Raw genomic sequence first — 11,513 nt, 5'->3', positions numbered from 1 at the left:
CAGACGCCAGCAAGTGCCCAGCCGAAGGCTCTGATGCGGAAAGAGGATGTTTCAGATACCATTATTCCACTCATTGCCCTCCTTCAGGCCAGGGAATACCCTTTGCGTGGAGGAAGAGTTTTTTTTCTTTTGAGAAGCGGGAAGTGGGATCACCTCTGATGTTGTATATCTTCTCTTTGGGACTGGAAGCTTCTTTCCCTTTGACCAGCTGAAACCAGGCAGCTGTGTAGGCTGTAGAAAATAATTCAGCTGGCTTGGAGGCAGAGATCTGGGACTCTCTCATATATTATAGTGCACAAGCACTGGTTTTCCTCATATATTATTGGGGACTCTCAAATTCCATCCCCTCTGCCACACCCAACCTCACACCTATGCAGCGCACGAAGTCTGAAGTGCACCCACGGCTCTTTATTTTTCTTAGCCGACATGGAAACTGGATGACCTCTCCTCAAGCCAGATCCCCAAGCAATTCTGAGGTTCCCCCGAGTCGGGGCACTCCCCACCGCCGCCGCGGTGCCCCGGCCCCTCGCCTTCCCTGCCCCGCCGCTCTGTGACCCTCTTCTGGGGGCCGAGCAGCTCCTCTCCGCAGCCACCTGTAGCTACGGCTGATTTTTCTGCATTTCTCCGAAAAAGAGCTATTCTCAGCCCGGCTCCCTTCCCGCGTGTTTTACTTAAGTGAACCAAATGTCCATGTATCAGGAGCGGAGGTGGTGTCTTTTTCGGAAAGATGCAGCGCCTGTTTTTCCTGCCGCCTCCCCGCGCCCCCCAGGCCGGCAGCGCGGGACCGGAGGGGTGTGTAGGGCTGGCTCGGCTGCCCCTGCCCCCGCCCCGGGGCGGAGCTGCGGCCCCAAATGAGGCACGATTTCACCTTTGGGTTCGTCTTCCTGGAGCGCCACTGGAATTACGGCCGTGCCGGTCCCCGCTCATGGCTCTGCGCTCCGCCGGTGGTCCCCGCTCCCAGCCCCGACGTGGAGCGGCCGCATCCCCCCTGTAAAATGAGGGGAGCGGGATCTCCGCGCGGGCGGCGGGAGCCGCTGTTACGCCTGTCTGAGTTGAGCACGGAGGGAGGTGAAACAGCCACCTGAAGGCGGGGAAACACCCGAACCGACAACAAGTAGTCTCGCCAGGCAGGGCGGCACGGAGCGCGGCTGGGGCCGGAGCCCGCCCGGGAACAGAAGCCGCTGTCGCTGCTCCGGCAAAGGTAGCGGCGGGGCGGCGGAGGGAGCGGGGCTGGCGGGGAGCGGGAGGCTGATCCCACCTGCCCTTCCCCGAGATGCGCGCTCGCCTTCGTGATTTGTCTGAGAAAGTAGAGAGCCGAGCTCCACACAGATAGCTTTTCCTAGAGTATGCCTGCTGCCTGTGCTGATGGGGTGCTCCGTATTTCTTCCCAAAAAACATCCTTTTCCTCCCTGCCACAATGGGGGTGGGGAGGAAGAGAAGAAATATCTAAGACTTCTTTTTTCCCCCTCGTTAAGCTGTTAGGACAATAAAAGATAGATGCCCATTAAATAATTAACCGTACACTTTCTGTTCCATCAGCTGGGTTCACACAGCTCCGCGAGGGAGAAGGGGGTGGGGACGGTGGCGGATCCATACGCGGTCGAAGCGGCAGCAGTGCCATTTCGGTAGCCTGCTTCCAGAGGAAGCGGGAGACAGCCCGGAGCTGTGCCCGGAGCGGGCAGGCGGGGCGGCACGGAGCGGAGGAGCGTGCGGAGCTGGCCGGCGGTGGGTGGCGGGGCGGGCCGGGGGCTCTCCCCGGAGTGCGGTTCCGCGGGAGATCTTGGGAGGGGTCTGGGACAGGCCGTGACCGCGGGGAACGGTCCTCCTACGGTGGTGCTTGTGGGGCTTCTCCTCGATTTCTTGTGTTTGCGTTTAAGGCAGAAGCTCGTTCCCCACGGACCTCCCGGCGACCGGCTGCCCCCCGCCCAGCGACCGGCGCGCCCCGCTCCCGATCCCCGCCGCCGCCTCCCGCGCTCTCCCCAGTCATGTCCCACCCGGAGCGATGGGGAAGCTCGAGGACAACGAGAGGGTGATCCTCAACGTGGGGGGCACGCGGCACGAGACCTACCGCAGCACCCTGAAGACCCTGCCGGGGACCCGCCTGGCTCTGCTCGCCTGCGAGTCCCAGAGCGAGTCCCCGGGCGGCGAGGAGCCGCTGCCGCCCCCCAACCCGCCGCCGCCGCCGGCGGGCGGCTGCCCCGAGCCCGGCAGCGGCTGCAGCCCCCGGGGCAGCGGCGGCGCCTGCGAGTTTTTCTTCGACCGGCACCCGGGGGTCTTCGCCTATGTGCTCAACTACTACCGCACCGGCAAGCTGCACTGCCCCGCCGACGTCTGCGGGCCGCTCTTCGAGGAGGAGCTGGCCTTTTGGGGCATCGACGAGACCGACGTGGAGCCCTGCTGCTGGATGACCTACCGCCAGCACCGCGACGCCGAGGAGGCCCTCGACATCTTCGAGGCACCCGACCTGCTGACGGGCGAGCCGCCCCCCGACGGCGACGACGACGACTTGGCCGCCAAGAGACTGGGCATCGAGGACGTGGGGGCGGCCGCCGAGGGCAAGGGCGGGCGCTGGCGGCGGCTGCAGCCCCGAGTCTGGGCGCTCTTCGAGGACCCTTACTCCTCCCGTGCCGCCAGGGTAAGCGCCGCCGGCCGGCGCTCCCAGCGGGCGCTGGGCACGCCGAGGGGCTGCCGGGGTGCCCCGAGCGGGAGCCGGCATCCCGGGGGAGCTCGCCCCGCTCGGGGTGTGCCTGCAGAAGTGATGCTTTGGTGGGCCGCTGCAAGGGGCGACATCGGTCCACGGGGGGTGGCGGTGCTTGTCCCCTGCACATCTGCAGGCAGTGTCAGGCAGCACGGGGGTCCCGCTGCCATCCTTCCCATGGGGGTGTACGGGGATGAGGTGGGAGCTGTGCCCCGAAAAGCCTGCAAGGGAGCCATAATCACCCCCTGGACTGTGCGTGGAGGGGATGACTCACTGGTGGACCTGTTTGTGTGTGGGTGTGAGCAGGAACAGCCCCAAGGCACCCTCATCCTCCCTGAGCGCCTGCATGAACGTGTATTTGGGGCCAGGGCAGCTGGCCTGAGGTCTCGGGTTTGGGGTCAGGTGGTGACAGTGACACAGGAGAGTGACCTCAGTCCATTCTGGGCTTTGCTCTGTCTGCACTGGTAGGTGATCCCGGTTCAACAAAGTAAATGTGACAGGGGGTCACCCTGGCTCTTCCTCCATTGATTTCTCAGGGTGACCCTGGCTGGCTCAGTGACTGAGGGACTGGGGACAAGACAGTAAGTGATCATACGGACTTCCTCTTACTTAGATAGAGATTTTAGGTTTTTATGCTCACTACTTTATACTTTGATGAGTTGGATTTTAGTTCTGTCTTTTCATTGCAGTTGTCAGTGGTGATGAGGGTTCGCTTTCTAACTCAGGGCTTTGGAGCAAACAAATGGTTGTAATTCCTTTGAGAGAAGTATGCAGTGGTGTCGCTAATTTAACCAGAACAGCAACCACCAGCAAATCCTCCCTGCAATACAAGACAAAGGACTTGTAACAGGAAATGCTTGATTATAAAATGGCAATAAGTATTTTGTGGCACATTTATCAGGATTTCCACAAAGTATTCAGAGCTGAACCTCATTCTGCAGAAAGCGCGGTTATGGTGGGTGTAATCTCCTAATCAGTTCCACTGATTCTGCTGGCAGTCTCATAGATGTGCGCTTAAGTGTATAGTTTAGTGACTTCTGGAATTGTACCCCATGGCATGATGCAGTTTCTGCCCGCTCACCCTATGAGCTTATTGAGGTAAGTTAAACAGAAAGTAAAACATACAAAATAAAGTAAATCACTCTTATTACTGTGACTTACTGAGTGCCAACATTGTTTATGTTTTTGAAGGTTGCCTACCAGTATGTTTTCCCTCAACAGCTGGCTCCAGTTGATTCTTAAAGTATGTTTTTAATAAAGAATGGGTTCTGAAGAAAAGCTACCAGAAGTGTCTATCTTTGCTCCTCAGTGACATACCCACATCTCACATCTCAGCTGTCGGGATCCTAAAGGAAATTTGGTTGTCAGTTACCTGACAGATTGTAGTGTGTGTGGTGATTGCCCTGCAGGTTTTCTTTCCCCGACTGTCTTGTGAAAAGTTGCTGACAGTGTCAAAACTGCGGCTTTTATGACAGAGAATCTTCCTGCTCAACTTTGCTGGAGAACTGAGGAGTACGGAGTAAATGTTAAATGGAAGATACCAGGAGAAGTAGGAAGGTGGGCATACTGTTGTGCCTTGGAGTTGAAGTTGGGTTTTCAGTCCAGTCTTTGACTGAAGCTGTAGGCACTTGCTTTGCAAATTTTCCGTCTGTACTGGGTCATCCTGAACCATTAGTGGCTTGGGTGAAGATATTTCAAGTTTGCAAAATGAATACTGTAATTAACACTGTAGTAGGAAATTGCAGCATGGCAATATTAATCCTTTAGAAGATATTTACCTTTTTATAACTTCACTGGTTTTGAAGATTTTATTCTGATTTCAAACCCAGGCAGCCAGAGTAAGGCAGTGTCAGAACCATAACAATGTTCTAAATCTGTGTTTTCATTTTCTGAAGAGCTATACTTGATCTTTCAGGTAGGGAGGCAACTTCGAGAATTTCTGGTGAGTTTTAAAGCATTAAAGTGAATTTGTATTTAAGGACTCGCAAGCACTGAGTAAGCACTCTTGAACACAGTAATTTGAGGTGATGGTAACCTTAGTTTGGAACTGAGACATTATGTTTTTCCACACCTGAAACAAGAACCCTATTTTCTCAGTATTCTGGCAAATGCACTCTTGTTTTATGTCAGCTGAGATGATGACTAACTCTAAAAACATTTGAGTGAAATCAAGACAAAACTCTGCGAACATCAGTCTTTGCCTCACAGTGTTAGTTACTGACTCATACACCACTGAGATTATGGTGGGGCTGCTTAGTGATAAACTTTCCTAAGAACTGTGGTAATTATTTTCTTATAGCATTACTGATTTGGGTTCACTAGTGTCTTTTTTGGGATTATGATGCTGATAAAAATGGGATATTTTCTGTTAATGAAATGATACTTAATATCTGTGATTTTCTTTATTCGAAACTGTGATCTCTAAAAATAGAAATTTATAGAAATTCAAATATAAGTTGCCATGGTAACCTCTTTGGGGATAGTGCATGCACAAGATTTTTCTAGCAAGACCATTCAGTGATGTTATATAAATAGTGGAACTAGTTTGTTGACAAGAAGGTTTACTTTAGTTGAAATTCTAAAAAAATTCAACTTTCCATACATGCAATTTGATAGAAAGATAGCGACATCTACTAAACATGGGGCTTCTAAATATGAAATACAATCCATGTATATATGATTGCTTTGAAATCTGCAACACTTCCCTTTGTTTCCCAAGTTCAGGAGTTAGGTCTGAATGTCATTTCTGTCTTCATATTGGCATTTTGGATTTCATAGACCGTGAAATGAAATTAAAGAGTGCAGCCGTACTCCTTTCACTCCACGCATAATAGAATGATCATTCACAAAAGGCTGTTTGACACAATGCTGTTAATGTAGATATGGAAATCTACTGGCATAAGGTGCTGTCATAGGAGGAGGAGCGCTGGGCGACTGAGTCTTTGTGCATTGGTTTAAACCTCTCTGAAACAGACACCTAATCCTTATCTGACTAAAACCTGTGCACTGTTTTGTTGGTTGATATCTGTAAGTGATTTTGGTGTCCAGTGGCTCCTAAGTGCCAGGTATTTGTTTGCTTTAGTAAAGTGCAAAGATAGATCTAAGTAGTTTGTAACAAAGCACAAGAGGCAATATTAAGTGCCGAGTTCAAAAAGTGCCTGCAGATGTCCAGCAGGACCTGGAATGCCAGTGCTCATCCCAGATATCATATTTCAAAGTAATTACCTCTAAAGCCTTTTTACTTTTGAATAATAGTTGAAAAATGATGCTGTTTAAAGAAGTGATTAGTATTTGTCATTGATTTTTCCTAATGATTATGGATTACTCCTGTATTGAGTGCAGGAATGCAAAAATGACCCTGAAATTCACCAAGTCCATAGCTATATATCCTTAATGTTTTGGGAAGACTAAATCTGTTTGTGGGTAAGGGGCAGCGCCTGCCACGTGGGGTAGTTAAGCAGTGCAGGAGTCAGCATGGCCCAGGGCACTTGAGCTGGCACTGCTGTTTGTAGCAGCTGAAGGCAACTTACACAGCCCTTTTGCTATGGTTTTTATCTCTAGGAAAGACCATCATTACTTGGTTTACAAAGAAATATAAATCCTAATTAGCAAGTATTTGTCAAGTTTGCTGTGAGTAAATATTCACTGCAACACAAATAAACCTTGCACAAAATGCAAACTGCACAAAAACCTTGCAGTCTAGGCATCAAGATACATCCTGCAAGTATTCTTAAAAATACTGATACTGCTCATAGTGATATGGGGAGCTGTATTTGAGCAGCAGGTGATATTTTTTGGGGGAAAAAATATCACTCCCCTCTACTGCTTTATATGGTGTTAAATTGTCAGAGATTCCTTTAAGTGACCCATTGCATCTAGCTTTGGACATTAAGTGAGGTGAAGAATCAGCTGCAATGAGTGGGATAGGAGAGGGGAAAAATATGATTTTATAGATTCCCTTGAGAGGCTAAAGATACCGAAATTATGTTGGAGAGCATTCTTAACAAAGATAACTTATGTCTTTATTTGGTGGCTTGCTTATGTTTTCTCCAGGTACCTAGATACCTGTTTTGATACCTGTCAAGAAAGCCTTGATTTAGGAAGCCTGTCATGTACTACGGTGAATGACTGAAGTGAGTTATATTTTTAGGGCATTGCCTGTTCTGATGCAAGACAGGTTTTATTTTTGGTGGAAATAACACTGCTGCACCAGTCTGAAATACTGTGAATGGAGTGGTGGAGGTACATTGATCTCAGAATATGTGTTTGTAGATTAATAGTGGATAGCAAAGGTTAGCTTTCTTAACTGATAGGAAGCCCTTCAACAGATGAATGGAAATCTTTACTCTCTGTCTCTTATTGAATGAGGAAAGCAGCCATTGTTTAGATTTTACTGTTCAATTATTAGTTAGGCAGACATCTGTCTGAAAATGGCACAAAAAATAGTTAAGGTTCATGCTTCAAAGAGGGTATTCCTTTCGCTGGTAATCAAAGCACTGGATTTAATTATATGTGGGAAATAGTCAATTACATTAAATTAGTGAGAAACAGTCATTCTGCTTGAAGCATTTATCCCATGGGAGATGTCTTTTTTTAAAGACATATCAAGATGTGTTTCTAATGACAAAAGTCATAGTGCATTACTATTACAGATATTCATACACTCTGTAGCTTCATGCATACATGGGCTGCCTAAATCACATTGTAAGTAATTTTTATTAATTTACTTCTAGCATGCTGGCTTTTAAAGGTCCTGAGTGGAAATTCTAGCCTAATACATGATGTATAATCAACTAGCTTGATCTGCCATAAATGTAGATGGTTGCTGACGGTACTGACATCAGTGAGGTAAAATCAGCAAGATTTCTGCCTTCCTAACTTCTGCCTCTTCCTCTACAGCTGTTCTGCCTGATGCTGCTAGTGTTTCCATGGAAACAAGCCAGCTCTTCGCTTCCTCTTCCCATTGAAAACAGCCTTCTCACTGTCACTTATTCATCTGGGAAAAGGATTTTGTCATGGCTCTGACATAAATGACCCAGAGATGATCTGCCCTATCATTTCAGAAATAGATGCTATTAGGTATGTGCATGTGCATACAGCCAGATTGTCCTTCAGCGACTCTAAAATAATTTGGTTAATGGACTTAGGTTGAATTTGCTTTGGTGTAACTGGAAGTGGAAATCAGCTAATTAGACACGGCCAAATATAGTAACAGTGTGAGAAATATTTCAAATTGAGAAATCTGGCAGACAATATTCTCTTTTTTATGTAGTTAATATATAATGTAGTATTTGTCATGTTTGTTTACAGTGATAGAATTCTTAAATGCTTTACTTTTAGGATGAGAATTTATTATCAAACTGATTAAGATGGTGGTGGGAGGAATAGCTCACAACTTGAGATGAATATTGTATAGGTTTCAGTGCTACTGTCAGATGAGGAATCATGTTATGATGCACATCATGTGATGCAGTCAGAATACGAAATAAGTGATGCAAGAAAACTGGTATCTTCAAGGTCCTTTTATTAAGATGTTTGATATTTAGTCCAAAGTAAATATATCAATCAATACCCCGTGAAGAAACCAGCATTTTTTTCTTTATTTGGTGAATTTATCTTAAGTCATAATCAAAAAAGTTCAGAACTCAGACAAATTCCTTATCCTTGATTAATATCCTTCACTGTAGGGACTTTAATGTACTATAGGAGAAGTCTGTGTAAAATTTGCCTATCCTTCTCTCCCTTAGTGATCTTTGGCAGAACGTGATTTTCTCTTCCTATGAAGGTGCCTTACCACGGGGGTAGAAGAATAAGAGAAGAGGAAAAGCTCCCTCTATAAATTTTTAACGTTTTAATAATCTCTTATAAAAGTTATGTCCAGTAGTTTTAAGATGGAAGAAACAAGTTCTTCTCATGATCAAGTGCTGTTTCAGTGCTATTTATTTCTCCAGAGATGGTTTCTGCTCGTCCTGTGATTCAGATTCATGGCTCATCTTAGGGAAGGAAAGTTTCCTTCAGCCATGACTGGAAGGAGAGGGTTTATGCTCTCTATATTTAGCACCCAGTGGAGGTAGTTTGTTCACTTTTAATTCTCTTTACTAAACTTTTCTTTAGATCTCACTTCTGTCAGCATGATTTACATAAGCTTACTGATTCAGTGTAAAAAGTTGTGGGATTTCTGCAAATTTTTTTTTTTTTTTTTTTTTTTTTTTTAAATCGTGAGTAAATTAGTTAGGCAAATAAAATATGGGTATAGTAATATTCAGAATATCAAGCTATCAGCTGTCAGTCTACTTAGTGTATTTCTTATAGTTACACAGTTCCTTTGCATACTCCTGTTCTTTCACAAGCACACACTTTTCCAGTATAAATCAGTAATTGCATAAGAATAAAAACTTTATTTTAAAGAAGTGCTAAGCAAGGCTATTCAATGATTTTATACAGCGAGGAAATAGGGGAACTACGTCCAGTCTTATGTGTGCTCTTACTTCCAAAGAGCCTTCTCCCTGACACGAGGGCTGAAACATGAGGATATTTCACACATCAGAAATAATTTATTCTGGTGAACGAAATATTCAGCTGGGGTAATGTTCAAGGACATAGCAGTATAAATTTAGCTTGGTGATATTTATCAACATGATCAAAGGGATTGAAGTTGTACTGTTGACCTGGTACATTTTTTTCCCCTGTAGCGGTATACACATGTATATGTTGGTATAACTAAATGGTAATTTTGTCAGATGCTTTAGAAATAGCTGTAGAGAAAGAACATGAATCACATGTTTTTTGTTTTGTTCTACTAATTTGTTTAATTGACATCTTTGTTGGTACTTTATGATGACTAAAGCAGTTTTGAAAGAAAAGCTAAGAAAAACTCCACTTCCATCTGTTAATCGGAAGTGTTAAAAATAGAAGGCCATCTAATCACATGAAATACAATATCTTGTGATTTGTGATTTGCTTTACAGATTTCCTGGCTGAAGTGGTAGCTTGAAGTTAAAAATCAAATCATCTAATTATGCATTATAGTAGTGTGTTCTTATTGCTCCTGCTGCTTTTAAGTTGAAAATTCTGAGGTGTTGCTGTGGTTTTGGTCTTTTTACCAGTAGATTTAATTATTGCAGTACTGTGATAATTCAGTTCTTTCTTGTTACAGACAGCCTTTTGTAGTTTCTTAGTGTTTCTAGGTGAAACTTAGATATTGGTTCTTTGATATATTCCAGCAAAAGGCTGTAAACAGAGTACAATCTCTTAGCCCAATGCAGAATAGTGTGGTAGAGTTCATTAATATGCATGAAGTATGACACGCAATATGATCTAAGCTTGTTTCTGAAATAAGCGTAGTTTTAAATAAGTATAGTTTAAAGTATTTACATTTTCATTAGTGTGTAGCATACAGAATTACATTTTTCCACTCTGCCTATTTTTTATAAAAGGGTAAATATCCCTTGAAGATTGTGCACTTGGTTTGGATAATTTTTAGTCAAGATATAGCAGATATAGCTAAAAATATAGCAGATATATAGCAGTAAACTTCTTTTAAACTGTTTAATTATTACCCTGAGAGAAATAATTCTTCTTTTGCAATGACTTTCACCCCACAAAAGTGCTTGCTTTGATAAAAGCACAAGGCTATTCCAATATTAGGGATCTGATAGTACCTGGGATTTCAGAGCAACAGAAATCAAATGGTGAAACTCAGTTAATGGCAGAGAAAATTGCATTGGAGAAGATGAAACTAGAGTTGAAAGAGGGGGCTGTGGAACAGTGCTGTGAAGTGCTGGGTACATGTTGTAGCCATAATGCAGAGCACAGGCTGAGTCCCTGACAGTTTTTCAAGGGGACTGTGTTGGTGCCTGCTCAGCCCCGAGCGAGAGTTTAACCATCCCCAGCAGCACCCTGCTGCTGCTGAGCACTCGTAAGGGGTGGGGGAATAACAATACCTTCTAGTCACCTTCCTGTTGGCCTAAGTAATTTCTCAGATTGTGAACATTCACAAAATATATTAGGCTTTTTTATGCTCTGAACTATAAGATTGAGGATAATAAAATATGTGGTAATTATTATTTTTCATAAAGCCTGTGCAGTAATCAAACTTCAATGTTTTTATAGATGTGGATGCAAAAATTATTACAGGAAAATGTAAAAATATTTTTGAAATATACATATGTCTGGGTATAAATTTTATTTAGTTCTTAGACAATATCAAATGCGATGTCCTCAATAGTCCTTATTTTTACATAGGTATTTAAAAATTCTCTGAACTTTTCAAGTGAGCAATAGTCTTTTTTGGCTGTTGGTAATCCTACTAATATGAAAGGCAATTATGTTTAATAATTGGTTTCAGGAGTATTTTCATTTTCACAGTATAATTGTTAAAAGCTGAAATAGATAATTTTGATGTTTTTATTAGTATCATCGAAAGTGTTACACAGGTCTTTTTTGTGACAGAAATTTTCCTAAGTATTCTAAGTTTAATCCAGATATGGTTTGAAGAAGAACCTTATCTGACACCTACCATCAGATTTTCATTTGAATTTTAGGATGTAATTGATGCACAAGCACATCTGAATTTCACCTTGAACATTCTTCCCTTGGTCTGCAAAATTATTTAAAAAAATAGTAAATAACTCAGTTGAGATGGAGTTATGACTTTCTATAGCTTTCTGGGATGGGAAAGTGGAGAGAGAGGTGCTGATCTCCTGGTATCCAGTAACAGGATGTGGGAATGGTTCAAAGCTGTGTCAGAAGTTTAGGCTGGATGCTAGGAACCATTTCTTTACTGAGAGGGTGGTCACACACACTGGAAAGGGCT

The 11,513-nt window shown here is 44.4% G+C and overlaps 1 protein-coding gene across 14 annotated transcripts in view; it reads left to right on the top strand.

Moving 5' to 3' along the window:
• Positions 1 to 746: 746 nt before the first annotated feature.
• The window catches only part of KCNC2 (potassium voltage-gated channel subfamily C member 2), a 99,512-nt gene continuing 88,745 nt past the window's right edge, over positions 747 to 11,513 (top strand). For 3 of the 14 annotated variants that reach the window (XM_064419529.1, XM_064419532.1, XM_064419533.1), the window contains exons 1-2: positions 750 to 1,201; positions 1,878 to 2,635. In XM_064419529.1, coding sequence (XP_064275599.1) covers positions 2,003 to 2,635 — 633 coding nt within the window. In that variant the 5' untranslated portion in view covers positions 750 to 1,201; positions 1,878 to 2,002. Of the gene's footprint in view, positions 1,202 to 1,569; positions 1,726 to 1,877; positions 2,636 to 11,513 lie in introns of those variants that run through there. The other 11 variants (XR_010362125.1, XM_064419524.1, XM_064419531.1 and 8 more) reach the window with 8 other exon arrangements.

The sequence above is a fragment of the Passer domesticus genome, chromosome 5, assembly GCF_036417665.1.
Source record: "Passer domesticus isolate bPasDom1 chromosome 5, bPasDom1.hap1, whole genome shotgun sequence".
In the NCBI taxonomy this organism is placed as follows: domain Eukaryota; kingdom Metazoa; phylum Chordata; class Aves; order Passeriformes; family Passeridae; genus Passer; species Passer domesticus.
Note: the sequence above shows the minus strand (reverse complement) of the source record. Positions and strands in the feature narration are given on the sequence as shown.